A 25,111-nucleotide genomic window follows, 5' to 3' on the forward strand; every position below is an offset into this window, starting at 1 on the left:
AAGGTGAGTTTTGTTATTATATATATATATATATATATATATATATATATATATATAGTTCTTTGTGTCAATTGACTTGAGAGTAACATATTTTTTTATAGTAATTTATGCTCCACCCTACATATAATATATTGATAAATGGCAATAACAATGAGGCAGGTTAATAGAGTAAACCTGCCCCACCACTAATGGGATAACTTTAGTACAAGTATTAACAGGTAAGGTGAGTTTTGTTAGCAAAAGTCTAACCAGTGTCAAGTTTGAGACCATGGTTGAAGAAACTGCTCCATCAGGTCACTGTACTTGCACAAAAATAGATAATATATAGGGTTTCTAACTTCTTTCACCGTTTTCGTACCCCTCTCTTAAAGCTACAGGCCTACAGCTAAAGCTAAAGGGTTTCATGCTGATATTGTGTACAGATCCTTGTCTTTGGCAATCACAATGAAAGAATTAGATATTGATGAAAAAGAGAAAAGAGAGCCAGTAATAGATTCAGTGATCCTCTAAGCAAGCTTTAGATTGATCATGTGCCTTTCATCCCTATTCCCCATCCCAATGACCCAACCCTTTGACACAGGGAAACTGCCATCTTTCTTCTCATTTGTTATAGTTTTTGGTTTTTTATGCAGAGTCGGGGAGTAGTGACAGGCCCTTTCTTAATAATATGTAATGCTAGAATATAACACATTACACATAGCAACAGTGCAACACATCACTCCAGGCAGGAGATTTCACCCACAGATCCTAGACTCAGAATCCCCAGTTCACAGCCCCCCCCCAACTTGTCTCCCTGAGTATGTATATTGCACCCTCAGAATGCAAGACATGTGAGCACCAGTATTTGATGAACAAAATGCAAAATTTAACAACCTAAAATAGTGTAACAGAACAAGGACACTTACCTGAAATTAAAAGGGCCAAGAATGGAAATTGCAAGTCTCTCTCAATTAACCTAGATAAAAGGAAATTTTAGATAATCAGACATGTTAATCACTTACAAGCATTTGGATCAAATGGATGAAGTTGCTACATGGCAGTTGTTTTTGTTTTAGAAAACAAAAGCACTCATGTTGTCGAACACCCCCTAATAATATAACAAATAAAGATTGAACAGTATAGATTTTCTCGAAGAAATTTTCACCAAAGAAAACCTACAAAGGTATCCAATAAAACAAAAGGGACAGGAAGAGGATAGGTGCAATGACAATTAGTTATACCTCTTCAACAACAAAGATTTAATTGGGAGAATCATCTGAAGAGGAAAGAAAATTTCTTGAAGGAATTAAAAGTTGACAGTGTCAAAGTAAAAGGAAATGAGAAAAATGTATGGGAGCTCATAACTGAATACAATGAAGTTGAAAAAAAAGACATTATATTAATAGATGATGATCAAAAAAAAATGAATGAATGAATGAAAGAAAGAAACTGAATACAATACAGTTGAGATGAGCACTCTTAATCTTCTAGTACTTATCATGCATGTATCCTTCCTATTTTCTTGGGCCTTGAAAATGAAACTATGCTTCTTTTAATGTTTCCTAGGGTTCCACTAAAAAATTCACATTTTCCATATTTATCCCCAATTTCCCTTAATTTTCTAATATTTCTTTGATATGCAACTAAAAACTATTGATAGAGGAATTGAACAAGGTTTTGAAACAGTGCTTTGGAACAGGAAAAAGACTAAATGGCCCAAAAGGAAGCTAGTGAAGATTCATGTTTGAGAAAAATATTTGGGAAGTCACCTTATAACATTATTAAGACACTTGATAGAGTATCACTGAAAATGGGATTTGCATAGCCAGATTCAAACAATTAAGATAATATAAAAATCTTTAAATTTATCTAGAGAGATTAAATTATTCATATTCCTGACACATTCCCCCGTAAACTGCATAAGACATAGATACCTTGCCTATGGATATCATAGCTAACATATGGTAATACAGGCCAGATGGGGTGGGCTACAAGAATATGCACATCATATTCATATGTGAAAACAACAACATACTGAATTCAATGTAAGTTAGTTACCTGGTGCTATTTAACTTCATAAGCATCTAAGTTCTTCAAGTATCAACAATTCGCTGTAGCAAATTCTTAGGCATCCACAGACATAATTGCAAAACTTATTAACAATTTTTCTTTCAATTAGATCATAATTCATGTACATTCTTGGCTATCCTTTTTAAGCTTATTCCATATCAGTTGCCCATAGAGATTCTTGAACTAATATCAAAAAGGCGACACAAGGTGCATGCAGAAAGAAACATGCATATTTGACAACCAATCCTCACCAGAGAAGGTGGTCCTTAGAAAGGCTGTAGTTACAGTGCATGGAAATCTGTCTGCAATGGCTTCAAGGATGTGCACCTAATTTTTATGTTTATTTCAATGCCCTGTGCCCCTGTCCATGCCTAATTGAGCCTTACTTTGTTCTGTGTCAGTTTTTGTGTTGTATATCATCATCATCATAATCATCATCCATTACCTTATCCCAACTATAAGGGGTTGGATACATGAACCCTGTTTCACCAATCCATTATATTCAACGTCACATCCACTGTTAAACTATTAGTGCTTAAATCATTTCTTATTATTTCTATCTACCCATGTTCTTTTTGGTCTATCATGAGCTCTTCAAGCCCCTTCAATGTGTAACAAATTACTTCTTCTAAACTGGCATAGTTGGTGGTCTTCTATGCGTGTGCCCAAACCATCTTAGTCTACTCTTTCTCATTTTATCACCTATTGGAGCTGCTCCTGGGTTGCTACAGATAACTTCATTCCTAATCTTATCCTTTCTAGTTTTCCCACTCATCCATCTTAGCATTTGCATTTCTACCACATTCATTTTCTGGACATGTTTCTTAACTGCCCAACACTTTGTTCCATACAACATAGCTGGCCTTTCAAGTTACACGGGTGTGCATACTTTTTACTACATATAATTTTTGCTATATAATGTCGATACTTGCCTTGGCTTCAAGTACAGAGTACTACAGACCACCATGTAAAAAACCTGATCCATTTCTTTCTCCTCTCTCTCTCTCTGCATTTATTTTCCTTACTCATCTCTCTTCCTCTCTCCTTGTGCACATGCTATCCAACTAAATTATACTTTACCTATTCAAAAAAATATATACAAAAAGTGCATATGCTTTGCACATTAAATATTTTTTCATACAAGTGAAATCTAAATACCTGGCAACCAGAGCATGAGCTTCCATGTGATGAACACCAACCATTGATAGGTTGAACTTCCCAGCAATTTTTCGAGCTTTCCGCACACCAACTACATTAGAATTTCATGAAGATTAATAAATAATATTCTCCTTTCAAAAAAATCCTTTCAAGATTAATAACCTTATTCAGTGAGTGGTCTATGGGCAACAATTCTAACCACCAAGGAAAATAAATGAGAGAGCATGTATATGGAGGTGTCTGGTAGAGATGCAGTTGGAGAGAGTTCAGTCATCACTGATAAAAAAATGGAGTTCAAAAATACAAAAAAAAAAAAATGAAGCAGGATGAAAGATGTAGAAGCTAGATTACCACGTAAACAAAGACTTAAACCTGGTCCAATAGTAACAGCAACTGCAGAGAGATCCATTTCGGTCAAATTTGCTTTGCCAAGTGCCTGTTCAACTACCTGCAAGAAGGAAATGTAAAGTTTGACTTGTTCCCAAATAACAGATACTATGAAAAGGAAGAAACACTAGCAAACAAAGTGCTTTGAATTTTTAAATGCAATACCTGATCAATCACTTGAGAATGTGCTTCTTCTGCCATTTTAGGAGCAACACCTCCATATCGTGCAAGCAAATCTGCCTTGATGAAGTGGAAACATAAAATTAGCACATATAAATTTTGCAAGCACCAAAATAGATTTAAAACCTCACGAAATGGGAACAGATAGAATAGTAAAAAATAATTTTTTACCACTTCATATCACATTTTCTTTAGTCTTCCCCTAACTCTTTTAGAACCTTCTAATTACCAATTCATGCCTCACTGGTGCAGTCACTGGTCATCTCTAAACATGAAGAAACCATCATAGTCAACTTTACCTCATCTTGTCACTAATTGGAGCTATTTGTGAGTCCTCTCTAATGCACTTATTTCTAATATGTCCTCTCTAGTCTTGCCACTCATATATCTCAGCATCCTAGTTGCAAATCACACCAGCAATAAATCTGGAAAATAGAACAAAGAAGAAAGAAAAGAGGAAGAAAGAGAAGTTCTGATAAAGATTTAGAAGAAAGAAAAGGGAATGGAAGAAAAGGGAAGAGGAAAAGAGATGATCCTCTCCCCCCCCCCAGATTAAATATGTATTGAATAACAAAATTTGTACAGTGGCATGAGTGCCCCTAGTTGGGCGGCTGACTCAAAGAACATAAAAAAGAATAAGTAATAAGGCCCATAAAATAAAAAGTCCACTGCAGCAGAAACAAAGCTACTAAAAAATAAATAGAACTAAGGCCTATTCAGCCCAATCTCTCTACACTCCCCTTCAAGCTGAGCATAGATGTTAATCATGCCCAGCTTGCTTATCCAAGGGGGAGTGTGAGGTTCTGATGTCTCCCTTGCCTGTGATAGGGGCAAGAGAGACATTAACAGGGGATATTGTCTCAACCAGATAGAAGTTGGTAGGTAGTGAATAAATGTGAAACACCAGTCATATGGTCTAAAGCACTAGAATCTATTACCCAAGGGATTTTACGATTACCTGAAATAGTAGCATGATTTGCAGTAGCACAAATACCTGACTGTGCAAAAGGAGAAGAAGAATCGATTTCTAAAGGAGTAGGTGGTGCTATAGTTGTAGACTCCAAGTGACTAATTATTCGACCATATTTCTCATATTCAGCCCTAGCAACTGCAAGCTATTCCCCAACAGATTTCTCAACACTCAGCCCCTGTTCACTCTGTGAGGAGGTGGCTACATTTGCATTGCCACCTTTCACACTCTCATTCTTTTTACCATTATTTCCATTCTTGAATCTAGTAGGCATGAGCTCTGGATGCAGCTTCCAACAGGTCTCCTCAGTATGTTTGGGCTTCTTACAATATCCACACACAACACCCTTCTTTCTAGTATTAACCCTTGGCTTTATCCCGACACTAGCATAGTGGTCAACTTGAGGTGCCACAGACTGAATTTGTTTCCTACTCTCCTCACTACTAACCATAGCATAGGCTTGAGGCAGTGTCACCTCACCTTTTGCTAAAACATTTTGTCTCACAATATCATATTTAGAGTGAAACTAGTGAGGAACTCAAAACCCAATTTCTCTCCACCAACTTTCTGTGTCTGAGCATCTTTTGTGCACCCCTACACAACAATCTCCATCAGACCAATATCCTGCCAAAGAGATTTTAGCATGGAGAAGTAAATAGCTAAGGGCTTCTCCCCCTGTCTTAAATTGTTCACATCATTCTTTAGTTTGTAAGCCCTATCAACATTTAACTTCTGGGAATAGGTATCCATGACACTATCCCACACCTCCTTCACAGTGTCCATCCATAGGTAGTGTTGGCTAATATGAGGTTCCATGGAATTTACTAACTAGCCTACTATTGTGTAATTTTCTTGCATCCACCTCTCATTTTTTTTTTTTGAGAGAAAAGTAAAGTATCAATATATTAAATATGAACAAAATATACAGCAAGATAAAGTGCTAAAGGAGACCAGAAAAATGTTCCCTCTAGACTTGAACCCTACCTTGCTTTACATAAAGATTATCATGTACAAAAAAAGGACTCAAAACCTATACGCCTAACCAGCCTGTTACCAGATAACCAAGAAAACATCTTTTCCACAATTTTCTAAAAAATGGAATCAGCGGAACTTGTCTTATTTTTGAAAACCCGACTGTTTCTTTCTTGTCACAAACACCTATGGAGTCATCCTCCATAGGTTTATTTATGCTCCCATTGATGTACCCCCATTTCCCTCTACTACAGACACGAATCTTTATAGACCGAGAACATGTCAAAAAATTGGTTCCATCCAACTTTACTATGGTTACTACTCTTAACAAAGTCTCCACAGACCCTCCCTAGCCAAACCCGGTGTCTGTGGGGTATTTTGTCTCACCACCAGTTTGCTCCAATGACTAAAAAAGAAGCAACTGAAAATCAAAACAGGATATTACTAATCAAGAATCATTGACCTAAATCCAAAACTGCTTCTCAACCACCCAAAACTAGGGTTTCACAAGACCCAACAACCCGAGAGGAGAGAAAATCCAGCCGCTCCTATCAGGGACTCCAAAACTTTTTCCAACCTAGATCGATCTCAAAGAAGATAACAGAACTTCCTTTCAAGCCCCAAGAGACTGTTTAAAAGTGTCTCTAGAACCCTTAATTCGGTTTCTCCAATTATCTAAGATTTTCAGGAAAATCTCCAAGAACCTGTCTTGGGCCTCAGACTAAGAGTAAATTCCTCTCCAAAAACCCTTCCAAATTGGGCTTTATAAGCTGCCAATAAATCAGCCAATAAGTTCTCCATACACACAGTGTATGGGCCTAACAGAATAAATTGAAGAAGATGAGAACCTACTCTGATATCAAATTGCAAATCACACCAGCAATAAATCTGGAAAATAGAATAAAGAAGAAATAAAAGAGGAAGAAAGAGAAGTTTTGATAGAGATTTAGAAGAAAGAAAAGAGAATGGAAGAAAAGGGAAGAGGAAGAGAGCTGATCGTCTCTCTCTCTCTCTTTGTCCCTCAGCAGAAACAAAGCTACTGAAAAAATAAATAAAACTAAGGCCCATTCAGCCCAATCTCTCTAGAATCCTCATCTCCGCTACATTCATTTTTTGAATGGTCATTAACATACCTCATTTCCTTGGGTAGACCTCCAGAACATAACAACATCCTATTTATTGCTTCCTGTTTACTTAAATCAGTTACTTTAGTTTTGGATTTCAGTACAATCTTGACAGTCAGCCTATCATCAGTGAGGAAGTCCTACCATGAGGAGTGATGCATGCCCAAAGTTCTTTGTCTCACTTCTTTTAAACTTCAACATTTAGGGTAATCTGTTTTACTTGTATTCTTGTGAATAGAATTAGCTGTTTTGAAGGGAATAAGGTCCACTGCCAAAAAGAGGAAATGGGGTTGAGGTGTTTTAACTACATTCCGGAAAGAGTGGCAAAGAGGAATTCAGGAGGTTGGCACTCTTACGTTCTTGACCTAAAAACCGAAAACCCTACAACTGTTGGCACATGTAAAGCGAAACTGTTTAACTATTGAGACTGTACTCTACCACCATGGTTCTGCAGCCAACATGGCAGCTCTCACTCTGGCAGAAAGTAGCCTTTCCATGATGGATCTCACCCTGGTTGCAGGTAGTCCATTCCCTCTGGTGCCTTTCACTCTGCTCCATATAGCCCTTTCCATGATTTGAAACTAAGATGTGGAGTAGGCTCTGATATCAATTGTCTCAAAGAGGCAGAAACCTACAGTGTTTTAGCTCAACAAAGACGATACGGATATGAACTCTTTCCCATCAGATCAAATATGCTAGGGTTGTTCCAACTCCATCACCAGATTGAAACTTGAAAGTTAATGAATCTTTCAAGTGGAGCTTGGTTGGCGGAAGAGGAACTTTATTCGTGCTAATCACTATTTCAGAAGTGGAGCTTGGTTGGCGGAAGAGGAACGTAGAATGTGAAGTTTTGAAAATGATCAGAAATCTAAGTTGGAACAAGGCATCCAATGTCTGATGGCTTCACTATGATGTTCTACCAAAAGTCCCAGCCCTCCATGGAAAGACTTCACAGAGGTAGTCATGTCAATTTTCCATTCAATGGAAGTGCTCACTCATGATTCATTGCATGTGGTCAGAAATTAGGAGCAGTGTAGCTTAAATGCACCAGGACTGTAGGGTGATGTCCAGGCAAGTGCTGAGGGTATGCAGGGAGTGCAAGGGAGGGTGGTGAAAGTATTGGGGAACACAAGAAGGAAAGGTAGTTGGGAAGCATTGTCATCGATTTTGAAGAGGTCTTTGCATTGGGAAAAAAGCCTTGGGAATAGTGAGGGCAATGCAGCCATAGAAGTAGAGAACCTTCTGGAGTTAGCTTGAGATTTGGGATGTACAGTTGCTTGATTGCTGACTAAGGAGGTGTTCGCCGATATGTATGCTTTTTTTTTTGAGAGGAACAAATCAACCTAGCGGTGGAAATGTTTGAGAGGAACCAGTAGGATGGTAAAAGGGCTTCTATCAAAGGGTGGTATTGTAATTTCATCTCTAATCCTGGTTCTCCCTCTCCACCTTTACACAGTATAGAGGAAGATTCTTGATTTTTGCTTTAAGGGGAGTGGGGTGAGATGCTTCGAAATCTCAGAATTACTTAAATGATGAAGTTGTACATCAGTAGGAGGTAAAGAGCAAGCTACCAATAATGATTACTACACTCCCTGGCGCTGGAGAACTTAAGATCATCATAATCTAAAACTTAAAAGGACATCGAAATTGAAATAAATTGATGAGGCATTCACAGGCATTGCAACAATGAAGTTGAAGTCAACATACAAGAATACATATATTCCATAAAAAGTAACTTGAGAAAAATTACAACAAACGATTGTACAATACGTGGATGCTTATCTATAAACAAATCAAACAATCAAATAAACGTTCAGAAGAGAACTCGCGAAATGTTTGAGAGGAACAAATCAACCTAGTGGTGGAAATGTTCAAAATCTCAGAATTACTTAAATGATGAAGTTGTACATCAGTAGGAGGTAAAGAGCAAGCTACCAATAATGATTAATACACTCCCTGGCGCTGGAGAACTTAAGACCATCATAATCTAAAACTTAAAAGGACATCGAAATTGAAATAAATTGATGAGGCATTCACAGGCATTGCAACAATGAAGTTGAAGTCAACATACAAGAATACATATATTCCATAAAAAGTAACTTGAGAAAAATTACAACAAACGATTGTACAATACGCAGATGCTTATCTATAAACAAATCAAACAATCAAATAAACGTTCAGAAGAGAACTCAAGAAATGTTGAGGAACAAATCAACCTAGCGGTGGAAATGTTCAAAATCTCAAAATTACTTGAATGATGAAGTTGTACATCAGTAGGAGGTAAAGAGCAAGCTACCAATAATGATTAATACACTCCCTGGCGCTGGAGAACTTAAGACCATCATAATCTAAAACTTAAAAGGACATCGAAATTGAAATAAATTGATGAGGCATTCACAGGCATTGCAACAATGAAGTTGAAGTCAACATACAAGAATACATATATTCCATAAAAAGTAACTTGAGAAAAATTACAACAAACGATTGTACAATACGCAGATGCTTATCTATAAACAAATCAAACAACCAAATAAACGTTCAGAAGAGAACTCGCGAAATATACTTGAGAAGACACCACTTGGCTGAGAATTTCTCCATTTCCGCGAACCTAAATAACGAAAAGACAGTTTAAGAGGTTATAGGAAAAAATTGAAATGAACAATAAGAACCCAAATTAACAATGGAACTAGAACAAGTGAGAACGAACACTTACGACGGCGGCAGCGGTGTCATCACAGCTCGTCTCGATACCTAGAACAACCAAATCATCTCCGGTTCCTGAAATTCTAGTCTCTGCGTCGAGGGAATGGAAACTGTAATTAGAGAGACCAACAGCAGGAGAATTGACGGGAGAAATCAAAGGAGACCAAATGAGTTTCTGTCTTTGATGTTGTCTCAAATGGGTTCTGAGCGTTCTTACAAAACGAGGAAATGATGGCTCGCGAAGCAAATTAAAGCGCGAAAATACAGTAGAGAGTGTCAGTACTGGAGACAGCATTTTTCCTTATTTCTCTTCTCTCGGTCGAAACTCGAAAGTCGAAACCCGGCAGATAGGCTGTTATATATGGAATGGAAAGAGGCGACGCTATAGGGTGAACGGGTGGAGTACGAGAGCGTTACCCGTGTAGATGTGGATGAGTCACCTATGGTTTAACGTGCCAAAAAAATAGCCTACGTGGTAGATCGAAACCCTTCACCCCTCCAAATATCGAGATCGGCTTCCTCCGGGGCAAACCCGTGCCCATATCGGTCCAACCGCCTTTTGCAACCTTGGCTCAGATCTGTTACCCATTAGTTGTTGAGTTCGGCTTCAATCCAGGCACCCTCCAATTCGTATAAACGGTTGAAGCATGCGAGGGATGCTTTACGTCGTTAGTGACTCGTTCTCTCCCTTAGAGTGCCACAAGTGACTCGTTCCTTTCTCCCTCTCTCTCCCCCCATCCACCCGGCGGTGACTTAACATCCATTACCGCCGGTGACAAACAACCATCACCGGTAGACAGATCAACTTCAAGAAGAGGTTGCTGCTTGAAGCTTTGTTCCCTCAAAACAGCTCTCGCCATGGTCACCAGGTCTCTGTTACTAAGTATGGTCTCGTGCTCCTTCTACACCATCTGAACAGTGTTACTAAACGCCCCATACGCCTTGTCTCCATCGTTAGTCGGATTCATGTCCGTAGATGTCTCATTCGCCTGGTAGTTGTTGAGAAGAATGCTTGCATCTGGGTGCAGAGACCCCACTAGATTGCTCTGAGGCTTTTGCAGGCAGAACTTGTTGCTTGCGTCACCGCCGAAGACTTGGCATAGGTGGGTGCCAACATCTAGTGAGTCGATGTTGGTGAGTGAAGTCAAGTGCTACAGGATTGAGTCCAGAAGGATGGTCTTGGGGTGGTGGGCTGGCGGTGAACTGCTGGCAACAAAAGTCCCGATTTGCTCTTTCTCCTTGTTGATGAGGCCGCCACTGTGGCAGGAGTCTAAGATGATGGTGAAGCTTGCTCCCTTTGGCAAGTGATTCACAAGGTATCGGAAAATCAACATTTGTTGAGGAGTTGCAGTCAGTCATGTTTGTCGCCGGCAGTAATGGTTGTTAAGTCGCCGTTGGGTGGATGGGAGGAGAGAGAGAGGGAGAAGAGACCTCCAGTCGCTAATAATGGTATCCGATGATGATGGTTGACATCCAAAACAATTAGGGTTAGTTTTCATGGAAGAAGAAGAGATACAAAGAAGACAATACATGAGGTTAATCTGTCCACCAATGATATGGTTGTTTGTCGTCAGCGGTAATGGATGTTAAGTTGCCATCGGGTGGATGGGGTAGAGAGAGGGAGAAGAGAACGAGTCACTCTGTGACACTTAAGGGAGAGAACAATTCACTAACGGCGTGAAGCATCCCTCACATGCTTCAACCGTTTATACGAATTGGAGGACGCGTGGCACATCCTCCAATTGCACAAACAGTGCCTTGACTGAGGATGCCTGGACTGAAGCCGATACCACATCCCTACTCACCTGACATACCAGCTGTGCATTGGGAATATCTCTCCCTTTTGATTAATAGGGAGATATGTTCCCAATACATGGCGGCAATGTTTGGTGGGTATAGATGTGGGTTCAACTAGTGGAGAGCAGATCTGGAGTGCCTTGCATTGGGAATATCTCCCCACGAAATAGCACATAAGTATGGAGATATTCTCAATGCAAGGCTGTAAAGATTGCTTGAAAGCCCTGACCAAAACCGAATTCCCAAATATTTGCACCCATATCCCCACCATGTATTGGGAACATCTCTAATGAATAATATCATACAAATGCAAAAGATATTCTCAATGTATGGGAGGAGAACTCTGTGAGAAATAGATCCTGACTCGGTTTTTAATCCCCTCGTTAGCCCTGTGCTAAAACAAGCAAATCAAAGTCTTTTATTTGTTGTCATGGCCCCACCTTGAATTAGATTAAATGACTTTTTAGTGGGGTCCCTATGGTAGATCCAAGGCCATGATTTTCCGTTTTAACCCTGCACTATAAGTCTATAACAATGTGATGTAGGAAAATGAACTCACCCAGAAATCAGCTGACCACCCACATTTGCTAAAACACAGTGGTAGTCTTTCGCTGAAACTATTAAATCAATACCTTTTGATTTGTTGTCATGGCCCCCGCTGTGTTAATTAATAGTTTCGCTGAAACTATTAATTACATTTGCTATAGGAAAATGAACTCACCCAGAAATCAGCTGACCACCCACATTTGCTAAAACACAGTGGTAGTCTTTCGCTGAAACTATTAAATCAATACCTTTTGATTTGTTGTCATGGCTCCCACTGTGCTGAAACTATTAATTACATGAAGTGACTTATTAACAGGGTAACTTCAACCATGGTGCAGGAAAGATATGATACAGGAAAAACTTATAAGCAATAAATGGCAACATAAAAGTGATAACCAACGTGCAGGCAGGACTAGGCTCGGGCTATGCCCCTGGTGATTGGTGCCAAGCCCGGCCTGGGACAAGGCGGAACCGGCTCATTATCATCCCAAACTGCAACCATGCCCACAAGATTACAGCAGATGTCATCTCAGATATCTCTCTTTCCGATTTAAGAAACCACTTTTTAGCCACCTGTCACCAACAATCTTTGTCCAATGAAATAATATAAAACTAGCGGAGGGGCCCTTGCTTCGCAGGGGTTGGAATGGAGCCGTCAACCCGTTGACCTGTTGATTCAGTCATTGGCCAAAAACTGTTGAATTGGTCAACTATCTATTGATCCGAGCGGTCGAACCATTGACCCATTTACATGTAAAATGGTTTTTGGCCATTTTTTTTTAATTGGGAACCATCCAAGCAACCGGTTCCATTTTATCCTAATATCGGTCCCTGGACAAAAATCGTTGAATTGGTCAACGACCCATTGACCCGGGCAGTCGAACCATTGACCCATTCAATGGTTTTTGGTCGTTTTCTTTAATTTTTTTTTTTTTGTTATCAAAACAAGCTATTCATCGACCCGAACAGTCGAACCATCGACTTGAGAACTGGTGGCCAAAACGATTCCGTTTTCAGGTTGTATGAGTCACACGCTCGAATGACATAACACGTATGATACTACTTAATAGACCTCAAACACTCAATTTTTTGCCTGTAATTTTTGTTGTCAGAACGGGTCGTCCATTTTTTTTTTAATTGGGAACCGTCCAGGCAACCAGTTCCATTTTACCCCAACCCCGGTCCCTGGCCAAAAATCATTGAGTCAGTCAACGGCCTATTGACCTGAGTGGTTGAACTGTCAATCCGTTGACACGTTCAATGGTTTTTGGCCATTTTTTTATTATTATTTTTTTAATTTTTGTTGTCAAAACGGGTTGTCTGTTTGAAACGGATGGTCAAACCATCAACCCAAAAACCGGTGGCCAGAATGGTTCCATTTTTAGGTCGTATGAGTCACACGCTTGAATAAAATAACATCATGGTTTTTAAAACTGACCTGGAGACCGAACCGATTAGGGGTCCAGTTACCAAGTCGAATGGTTTGACTATTTGAACCGAACGATTAGCCCATTCTAACAAAAAAAACGATAAAAACCATTTAAACGTTTTAATATTTAATTATTAACAATATTTATATAATTAATAGGATATGAGTTACTCTCACGTAGGAATCTACTCGCACGAGTAGATTCCATTTCTTGCATGGAGAGTACACCCTATATATATATATATATATATATATATATATATATATATATATATATATATATCATATTATATGAAGATAATAAGATAAGATCATTCTTATCATTTTTTGGATCATGTGCCAATTTCCATTGGCTCCAAATATTACTAGAGGGATATTTATAGAACAAAGACTCAATATGAGTTATTCTAATCTTTCATGCAGCCATTGATTTGGCTACACGGGTGACCCAATCATGAATTTCTTTTTCTTCTATTTCTCAAAAGTTTTGTTAAGAGGGAGAATTGGTAGGGATGCAAATTGGACAGGCCCATCTCGTGTCCAAACTGGCCTAACCCGTAATTTTATATGGATAGGGTTTGGACTTTCAGTTATCAGTAGACCTGTTCATGGGTCGGGTAGCCCGATGGCCTGGCCCGCACCCCGGTTGGGCTTGGTCATGTAATTAGGCCCGCGGGCCTAACACAGTAAGCCCGATTGTGTTTCGGGCCAGGCTCGGGATTTGTCAAAAAAGCCCGGCCCGGCCCAACAGCATTATATATTTTATAAAATATATAATATGTATTTTATATATTATATAAAATATATAAATAATATAATATTTATAATAATATATACATTTTTTATTCTTTCCTTTATAATCTCTCTCTCTCTATCTATTCAGCTGCTAACAGTATAGGCTAAATTTCGGGCTCGGGCCCAGCCCCGGGCTTCGGGCTTTTTATGAGGGCTGGGCTCAGGCCCAAGTTGTAGGCCCCATGGTCAGGCCAGGCTCGGGCTCGGGCCTTAGAAAATTCTATTAATATAGAGTGAAAGCCCAACCCGGCCCGGCCCATGAACAGGTCTAGTTATCAGCTTGGGGCCGGATCCAAAAGCTTGAATATTTTTATTTTATTTTTTTGATTGGACCCGGACCTAGCCCATAGATGGTCTAAATTCAGAATGATCTTAAATATGCATATATGTTGTATACATGCATTTAGTGTAGGCTGATTGACCAACCCAAGCCTAGGATGAGCCCAAACCTAACCCTAATTCATCAGATTTAAGTATAGGTGGGGCTTGGGTTAGATATATCAGCTTTGACCTCAGGCTTAGTCCAAGCTCGGGCCTTAGGCCCAATTCTTAGAATTAAGCGTGCATTGAACTTAAACCCCAGGGCTGGCTTACGCCACGAGGAAATTAGGGATGTCAATGTGAACCCAACCCAAATTGTCCCAAAAATAGTACATCTACATTTATACTCAATCAAGGTCATATTTACAAATCTTACAATACTACAATATCAATAGAGCCAAACCCAAAACCCAATTAAAGTTTGGCCCAACCCTAACAAATCAGGTTGCATTAATGCGTCATTATCACTCGATCCATTTACATCCCTATGCAGAACATCTCATATATTTTATCTTTTTACAATTTTTTTAACAATGCAAACTAGCGGGGATTCATGCATTCACAAGTTTTGTTAAGTGAAAGTAAAACAATAGAAACATATAAGAGATTTATTTTATATTTTAACTTTTAAAATAATTAATAATTATTTATATTTTGTATACTACTTTTAATAAATTTTTTATACTACAAAAATAATAATAATTAATTTCAATCGTATTGTTTATTTTTGATTGACTTTGTTTCTACAATTTCCTATATTTCATAGGAAATATATATTTCCTATATATATTAAATATAATTTTTTAATACAAAAAGTAGGAAATTTTCCATATTTTATATCATAAAATTTATTTTTTAATTTATTTTTCAATAATACCACTAAAATTTTAAATTTACATTTATTTTTTTAATTTAAATATTTGAACTGGCCGACCAAATGAAAAATCAATCCAAATTGATAAAACCTGAGTTTGTCGATTTTCACTAATGGTCAGTCGGTTTAGAGTGACCAACTCTCCAACATGACCAGGTCGATTTGGTTGGCCAAATATCCTGCAACCAAACTGAACCTACCCGTGAGCACTCCCAATTTCAGCTATACTAATATTCTAATCTCTAACAAATAACAATAGTTTAATGTTCAATAGTTATTGGAAATTTTAGTAAAAATAGATAATTATTGAAAGTAAATTTATAATAAAAATATAATAATTACAATAATACAATAACTACTAACAATATATTAAATTAGTTACTAAATAGTGTAACCTCAAATAATAGTTTAATCTTTAATAAATATTAATCAATAAATTATAACAAAAATACAATAAGTACAATAAATTCAATTTAAAAATTTAAATAACAGTAGTTTAATCTCTAATAATTATTGAAAATTTTTTGTTAAAAAACAAAACAAAAAATAGATACTCCAACATATTTAAATGAAATGGGGATCTGAACCCAACCCAAATTGTCCCACAAATAGTACATGTACAATTATACTCAATCAAAGTCATATTTACAAATATTACAATACTACAATGTCAATAGAGATAGACCCAAAACCCAATTAAAGTTTGGCCCAACCCTAACAAATCCATTTACATCCATACACATGACATCTCATATATTTTATCTTCTTACAAATTATTTTTAGTAATGCAAATGGCCTAGCCTGCGCCAATGACCATGTGAGCAAAGCCTGTTTAGGGCTGCTTTAGGCCAAATAATTATATAAGGAGTATAGATGAAACTAAAAATACTAGAGCTGTATTTGGCATTCCTTGTTTTATCTTCTTACAGACTGTTTTTTAATAATACAAATGGCCCAGCCTGCGCCAATGAGCATGCAAGCATAGCCTGTTTAGGGCTGCTTTAGGCCAAACAATTATACAAGGAATATAGATGAAACTAAAAACACTAAAGCTGCAGTTGGCATTCCTTTTTTTAAGAACTTATCTCCTTTTGTAGTTAAAAACTCAATGTTCATAGAGGCATTTTAACCTTAGAAAGGAGACAAGTCCTTAAGGCTATGTTTGATTTGAAGGAAAAAGGTAGGGAAAGGAACAGAAAGGCAAGGGAACCTATACAAGATTTGTAAAGGTTTCCTTACCTTTCCCTTCCTTTCCCTATTTTTTCCTTCAAGTCAAACACAGCCTAAAGGAATGCCAAATTCTGGCTAAGACTACCTTTGGTTTGAAGGAAAAAAGTAGGGAAAGGAAGGAAAAGGTTGAAAAACCTATACAAATACAACCTAAGGTTTCTTTATACAAACTGGTATAGGTTTCTCTACTTTTTCTTACTTTTTTTCCCTCAAATCAAATACAACCTAAGGTTCAAACTTCAAAGTATTGAGACACCCCGTACACATTAACTTGAGTATTAGGCATTTGATAGGCATGTTCCTTTTTTTTTTTTCACTTTTCTTTTTTCAAGATTTCAGTCTTAGGCCTCAGTACCCCCATGAAAATTTGTCAAAGGTCAAAACACTATTATATAGCGTATATGCTCAATACAGTCTGATGTGTTGCGAAACTTTGAACCTTGCACAATTATCTAAATCAGAACTTTTCAACCTTTTATGCAAAGTGTCAAATGACTGGTTGGTAAGGTCTCCTACTGGATGTAGTGGAGACTTGGGATTGAATCATTGAATCCCAGCTGCACCTAGGCTACCCCATGGTGTAGCCCCTTGGAGCAAAAATAAGAAAAAAGAAAAAAAAAATCTCTCCATTTTTTTAGTTTTTAACATATAAAACAAGAATTATTCCAGCTTGGCCTCAATAATTAATTCTGGTCCAATCTATCACCTTTCTCCGGTTCACATACATTCTCCTTCCCAAAGTCTCTCCTTAGATAGCCGCTTACATAGCTACATATCTTTTACACTACTGAAATCTGTCTTTCAAATATCTCTTATAAATCTCTCTAACACTAATCCAACCCTGAAATATGTGGGTCTAAGGTAAGAGGTGATGTTTGGATAGATCGGAAAAGGAGAATCCAAAAATGATACTTAGGTTGTGTTTGGTTGCAATGCAATTTTATTTATATTAGTACAAATGCATGGGAGTATAAATGAAAATAATACAAATTCTGATTTATAATTTTGTTTTGGATTTTACTTTATTTTGCTTCAGGTCTTATTTTACTTCACTTACACTATTATCAAACAAAATAAGATAGTTTTTGAAATAAAAATATATCATAATCTGCACCAAAATCATTTACACTACCATAATTTTGAATCAGTAAAGATAAATTCGCATTGCAACCAAACATAACCTTATGGTTGAAAACAGTAACATCTGTGAAAATTAAGTAACAATCACACCATAGACTGGGAAGCCCCATCAAGGGATCAAACAAATGTTCTAATCATTTAGGTTAAGTCTATGATGCTGGAAATACACGATACCATAAGAGCTTTGGTCAATCAACCACCCCATGTTATCACGTTTATATCATTCAAATAATATAGTCGAACCCTATCAACTATTAATCAGATTTTCCCTTTCATAATAGCAATAATTGGGATAAAGCCATTCAGAACCTAGAAATATGTTAGATGAATGGTGAAAGGAAGAGTTCTAACAAAATTTGGGAATACACGATCTGTTAGAGCTTCATGTGGCCAACCCTTTTATGTTGTGTTTGGTTTAAAGAAAAGGCATGGAAAGCTAGCAAAACCTATACTACCTATATTTTTCTTTCAAACCAAATACAGCTTTAGGCTCTTTAGAATTGGAAATCTAGCTGGGAACAAGGTTGCTCCTATTTCCCAACGGTATAGCAGCCAGCTTACTCGATCTCCTGGTCAATCTAGCTAGAATAGCTGGCAATACTATTCCAGTCCAACTCAACCAAGCCCAGCCAATCATTGCAGATAGGTACCTTGTACTTTGGGGTGGGTAGTCTCACTTCAGGGCCTGAACTTTCAAATGTGCCACTTTAGTATCTGAATTTTTAGAAATATACATTAAGGTCACGTTTGCTTTTCGTTAAGTTATTTATCCGGGTAAATGTAGTTATTTGGGTAAGTTTTTCCTGGGAAACACTTAACTAGGTAAGTGCATTTACCAATATTCTTTTATTTCTCATTTATATAAGGCAATGACCATTTTAGCCATAAAAATCTATTATTAAAAGGGGCATTTTTGTCCCATTCAAATATTGGCAACTTCCCCCTAGGTGCTAAAATTATTTACCCACCTAGGAATGGGTATCACTTATCCGAGTAAGTGATATCCAAGAAAATAAACTTTCCCTAGTCCCCACATAAATCTGAGAAAAGAACATGGGATTCTTGGTCAATGGGAACCAAAATCCCTTTGACCAACTCCCCCCCCCCTCTCAAAATCCAAAAAAAGAAGAGTGCCCCCAACTTTGTTAAACTAACACTATGGTGAGGGGAAAATTACAAAATGCTCATGTTTTGATTCTCAATTTTTCATTGCTCATCTTTCTTCTACCTTTTGGACTCCATATGCAAACTAGCAGCAACAAAGTAAGTGTTTGAAAGTGAAATTACCCCTTATGGACAAACTAGGATGAGCTTATTTTGCCACCCCTGGTTTGTGTCCCAAGTCTAAAGGTAGAAGAAGATGAATAGTAAAAGATGAGAATCATAATATGTGCATTCTTGTAATTTTACCCCTCACCATAACATTAATTCAATGGAGTTGGACTTAAATGTATATTTCTAGAAGTTCAAGTACTAAAGTGGCACATTTGAAAGTTCAGGCCCTAAAGTGATCTTATCCCAAAGTGTAAGATACCTATTTGCGATTTATCCAGTTTTTTGGGTCATTTATTAAAACACCCGATAATTTCACTGATTTATTAAAACCTATCTTATAGTTTGTATTTTACTAGAAATACCATTTATAAGTAGTTTACTTAAGCAAATTTATGTTGAGAACCATTTGTATTGTCATCTAATGGTTACATGACCACTTAAACGAAGTGGAAAATGCGCCTGATAATTTCACTGATTTATTAAAACCTATCCTATAGTTTGTATTTTACTAGAAACACCATTTATAACTAGTTTACTTAATCAAATTTATGTTGAGAACCATTTTTATTGTCATCTAATGGTTACATGACCACTTAAACCAAGTGGAAAATGTTTAAGACCATGGGCCCATGATTGTTTATTTTGAAAGTACCCCTAGCATTTCTTATAAAAAAGGTATGATTTCAACAAAAATGAAGAAGAGAAAAGCCCAGGTTCTGTTGCAATGATATATCTTCCTTCTTTGAATAGAGAACAAAATTATTCAAACACAGTTGTTGCATGCATCTTACTAGGGGCAAGAGTAGTATTTTCATTTCTAATTTTCTATAAGGCTGCATTTGGAAACAATTTATGCAAATGGAATGTAAATCCTAGTTCAGGGTAAATTTGCACTCTGATTTACTTTTGCCGGTGTTTGGTAACATTACATTTATGTATTGACAAATGACAGAAAACACGATTTCCAATGCATATTTACATTGATAATAAGATGTAAAAATACATCAATAAAAAAGAAATAAATTTGCATTCAAGTGGACTTTTGATAAAAAAGACATTCTCTATTGGAATACGAATTTGCATCCATTACACCTAAAAGTATGTTTGAAAAGAAGATGAATTTGTCAATGCAAAACTAACCCAACTTTACAATTTATGTGATCCCTTTTATACTTTATATATTTGCATGGTTTCCAAATACAGCCTAAATTAAACTTTATTTGAGAACACAAACTATAGGCTAGGTTTCATAGCCCATTTGCGATGGCTAAGATAAAAATTCACCTAAACCTTAGCTGGTTTTGCTCTGAAGGAGTTATTCAAAGAGGCTAATGAAGACAGCCCTTCAAATGACCAACGAACAACGGATTTGGGCTCTCATGATATTTTTAGCAAATAGGTTGTCTATGTGGGGCCCGCCTTGGAAAGCTAAAAGCCAATGCAATTGAGCCCTCCCAAACGAGCATTTAGGTAATCCGTGAAATTATATGGATTGTTTTAGTAAATGACTTTTTTTTGTTAGTCTATAAATGAAACAAAATTGGTTTATTCCCTTCCTTCCCTCGAAAGAACATAGTTTTGTATAATTCTATATATTTTTCTAGACGGTTTTTTCCCCATAACAGGTTTACTGAACTTGATAGCTATATTTCAGGTTGTAGGATTCTATGTTGACTGAACCGCTTTGAACAAGCTATTCGAGATACTCTCACTGGAAAGTAGATTTTATAGCTTTTATAAGTCTATTTCCGACTTTTTTTTTGGTTTTTTCCAAACACAGTTTCATGGCATTCTGGGTCCTTAAAGTAATGCCAGAGGCGATGAAAGCCCTCCCAAACAGGCATAATAATACCCCATGCAAGCTATCGTATGGCTGGTTGGCATGCGGCATTATGATTGGTCCCATAGCCGGAAACACGGTTAACAAGTTTAAATAATCATCTCTCTCTCTTTTTTCCCTCATAATTAACCTTCTTGGACAATTTGAGGAGTTGGAGTAATGGAAAGATGGTGTCGACCATCCAGACTGCAGTCTATTAGATAGGGGTCAACTGGGCACTGGCCGTGTATATGTGTTTAGTTCCATTTCATATTAGCTCTATGGTCAAAACTGTTTAGTTTGGGCATCAACGGCATCGACTATTACCGCCGCCCCTTTTTGAGTAGCTAGTAGGCATAGAACTTGACCTGTGTCAATCGGACTGGATTTGGTCCAATCTGATTCAGCTCAATGTGAGTCCATTATAAATGGATCAGGTCTAATTCAATCTAACGAATATTTTGGACTAATTTGGACTGGTCCAATTTTGATTTCAACTCAAACCCGATTCATTTATAGACCAGATATTGGCTTAATCCAATCCAATCCAATATAAATTTGTTACGAACAGACCAGGTCTAATTCAATCTAATAAATTTTTGGACTGAATTGATCCAATCCAATATCTTGTTGATCCGTCCAATCCATTCAAATTGATTTTGGACTAGACGCGATCCAATCCAAAACCGGTCCATTGACACCCTTAGGGGCAGCAGCCAAATCGTAAGTCCTTAGAAGTATTGATTCTCCATACAATTGATACTAAGGAAAGATGGGAGTACTAATAGAGGTTCATACACTTGATACTTATGCGTTCAGGATCCGAATAAAATGGGTTTCTTGCATTTTAACGAAGTAGAAGATTTAATAGTTGAGGTGGTAACCGAAAGAAAATGATTCACACACTTGATACTTATGCGTCATGTCACATTATCACGCTCTTTCCATATGTAGTGGAGCTGGGTTGGGCCAAAAAAAAAAGAAATCGAGCCCAATCCAAATTTGTTTCAATGGGTGTTGGTGCAAACCGAATTAATAAAGGTCATACACAAATCTCCGATTGGTACCCTGGGAATCTTTTGACTTGTGCACCAATTTACACCCATCAATGCATTTCGCTTTCCATCGCTCTCAGCCATATGTCTCTTCATGCCAAGTCTTTCGACGCTCCAACCTTTTAAAAATGCTTAGAGGTCGAATACGCCAAACAAATAGGAAATAGGTCCCCACTCCCCACCCCAATGGAGTGGAAAGGGAAGTGATTTGGGCATGCCCATTTTTGCTTTTTTGATAAAACTGACAAATCACAAACGCACTACGAATTTCATATTTCCCTTCATAAATTATAAAAATATGGGAGGTGCCCAAATCAACATTCGATCGAGGAATCTCTGCATATAATTAGCCTTACTTGGTTTAACCACACACAAAAGATTCCAATTTCCAAACCCCATAACATTAACATAAAATATGCAAACATGGGCAGTGACTCATTATGATGTAGGCGATTGCAGAGGACATTGGCAATTTGGATTTTCTTCCTGCTTTTTATAATGCGAGAGACTCATAATTTGCAAAGTTGGGATTGTCTTTTTCTCTCCTAGAGCGTGTGCAGAAAGATTCCATCCTTGCTTTTGCAAATTTATTTGTTATTTGTCAAATTTAATGCACATTAATTGTTGCAACCAAGTATCGATATATCCAATATTCTCAACTCTCAAGTAGGTATCAGTGTATATCGATATGGGTGATTTATTATTATTTTTTATTTTATAGGTATTAGAAGAATGATGTTAAAGTCTCTAAAGTTTTAAAATCCCCGGCCCAAACCTTTGCAGTATCCACTGTATCCATATGTTTCAAAAGCCATTAATATGTTTCAAACATATCCTATCCATATTCTTAATCCTTAGTTAGGCTCAGTTCGAAAAAAAGTACAAATACAAATTTGTACTCTTTCCAAACTAAGCCTAAATTGCAACAATTTTACGCTCTTTTTAAGTCGGGCCCAAACAGAGTCGGGCTTGGATTTTGGGCCATTCCTGTACCCAGCATCGTGTTCATGCACTTAATCCCGAGTATATTCTTGGAATTTTGATGTCCTTTTAATCTTTTATAATCCGTCGCTGTTATATCTGTCTTTATTGTAATTGTAGGTTTATGAATTACGAGACTTATTTAGCTTTGTTTGTGAAGCCTTCCTTTCTTGACACGTATGTTTGATGACGGCCCTGTTTGGAGTCATCAACCATCAGCAGTTCAGCCCTCCAATCCAAACAAACAAAAGATTCCAATTATTAAACTAATAGCAAACAAGATTCCAAACTAAAAATTCAAATTCACATCTCCTAATCTGACACTACATCCACTAAATTAAATAAGCAATGCATTCGCGTGTGATGCAAGCCCACTTGCAGACTTGGAGTGGAGAGTTCGGATTATCCTACTTGAGTCGGGACTGTTGGGTTCGGACCATTTAACTCTATAGCCAGAGCTGATTTCTGGGGCCAAAGATTGGGCCTACTTAGGCCAAAACAACAAAGCTCACAAATAGGCCTCCAATTGAGTATATGATGATTGATCAGTATGATTGGACATCTATAATCTTTTCCTGGTATAAGGTTTTAGACCGTTCATTTATAACTAAACCTATAGCTAGAATTTGAGGATTCTTTGATCTATTTCCACACGTTTTCGTTTTATTATTATTATTATTATTATTATTATTTATTTTTTAACGTATAAACCTTGAAGTGAATAACTACGGCTATGTTTATGTTTGACAAAACTTTTCCATTGACAGTTTTGGCACAGAGAAAGTGAATAGCTACCACAGGGTGGAGTCATAAGAAATGACATAGCAGCAAGGAAAAACAAGAGTGGAAACGCTTTTAAAACACCTCACAGAAAACAGGAAACAGAAATATCTTCAAGAAGTGTTTGGTTAAAGCATCGTTGCAGTGAAGATGTCTTTCTCTAACTAAACACCCGCTACGGCTATGTTTGGTTTGACAGGAAATAAGAGAAAGTCTAACAAGTTTTATAAAACTCGTTATGAACTTTCTCTCAACTTTATATTTCTCTTATTTTCTATCAAATCAAACGTAGTCCCATGGAGTTTGTGAGATCTCTAGCAAATAAATCCATGCAATATATGGGGTTGAATGGAAAACTTGTTAGGTTTGAGTAGGGGTGGCAAATTTTCACCCAACCCACCCATTTACTTGGCGGGTTGGAAATGGGTTGATCACCTAATCTGTCCATTTAAATGGGTTGGGTTGTGGATAACCATTGGGTTAAATTTTCTTCATTTGAATGAAATAATTTATAATTAATGCATTAATTTTCTATTAATTATTGACTAAATTTAGTTTTTGTCTCGAATCAACACACTTCACCCAATTTAACATGAATCCAAATCAACTTGACCTGAGTTTGGATCAGCTCAACTTGGTTTAAATATGAATAGACCCGATCACCTTAGTTCAGTTCATTTGAGTTGGCCAATCGACCCAAATTGACACAAGTAGACCAAAATCCAAAATGGGTCCGGGCAGGATGGTTCAACACTTGCTTGCATCGCCCGACCCACCCAATATTCGCACACAAATGACCCGAATATGGACCGACCCGATTTTACTTTTCATGACCCATTTCGAGTCAGTTGGTTCGATTCCAAACAAGTGCACAAACCTAATATGGGCCAGTCCAACTCAATCCACCATTGACTGAACCGGTCCGATCTGGTCCGACGTGACTGATCAAGATCTAAACGGTTCAACCACCCTTGATGTGATTAGCTCAAAGATAATCAAATTAGATAATTCAAGTTGGTTTGACCGGTTTGAGTCTAAGTGGTCAAATGGCTCCGCCGCTTGTGTAAAAATAACATGCATGTAATGTGATTTAAACCTTCACCACTTGTGTAAATAGCAACTACTATTACCACCAATTTATGACCAACTTATTTGTTAAGAGAGTTTGTTTTTAAGTACATAAATATAAGATTAATGGGTTTGGGCAGATTGGATTGGGTTGAACCCAACCCATTTAATTTTATATAACTGGGTCATTAATGGGTTGGCGGATTAGATGATTTGGGTTGAAGCTCAACCCAACCCAACCCGCCCAATTGCCACCACTAGGCTTGAATTGGCAAATTTGGGTTTTGACATCAGTTTGGTGTGAGACTAAGGTCCCATGTTTAGGGTTCAACCCATCTAATTTATACCCCAACTTTATTAGAGAGGGTCAAAAGAGGTTCAAAGATATTTAAGAAAATCCAGTAAGCGTGCACTTTCTTTTTACACATGGCACTTTTTGATGGTAATGATGACAATAG

General features: G+C 37.3%; 1 protein-coding gene and 1 pseudogene across 1 annotated transcript in view; both read right to left on the reverse strand.

Annotated features, from left to right (window-relative positions):
* Positions 1-9,932, reverse strand: part of GCP1 (glycoprotease 1) — a 64,254-nt gene extending 54,322 nt beyond the window's left edge. The window contains exons 1-6 of the mRNA XM_010265871.3: positions 9,554-9,932; positions 9,404-9,448; positions 3,760-3,834; positions 3,559-3,655; positions 3,208-3,298; positions 906-955 (exon numbers count right to left, since the gene is read on the reverse strand). Coding sequence (XP_010264173.1) covers positions 906-955; positions 3,208-3,298; positions 3,559-3,655; positions 3,760-3,834; positions 9,404-9,448; positions 9,554-9,838 — 643 coding nt within the window. The 5' untranslated portion in view covers positions 9,839-9,932. The remainder of the gene's footprint in view (positions 1-905; positions 956-3,207; positions 3,299-3,558; positions 3,656-3,759; positions 3,835-9,403; positions 9,449-9,553) is intronic.
* A 300-nt stretch (positions 9,933-10,232) lies between these two features.
* LOC148804321 (metacaspase-9 pseudogene) lies at positions 10,233-10,902 on the reverse strand (annotated as a pseudogene).
* Between the last annotated feature and the right edge of the window lie 14,209 nt (positions 10,903-25,111).

Source organism: Nelumbo nucifera, chromosome 1, assembly GCF_055504915.1.
Source record: "Nelumbo nucifera cultivar China Antique chromosome 1, China Antique-T2T, whole genome shotgun sequence".
Classification (NCBI taxonomy): domain Eukaryota; kingdom Viridiplantae; phylum Streptophyta; class Magnoliopsida; order Proteales; family Nelumbonaceae; genus Nelumbo; species Nelumbo nucifera.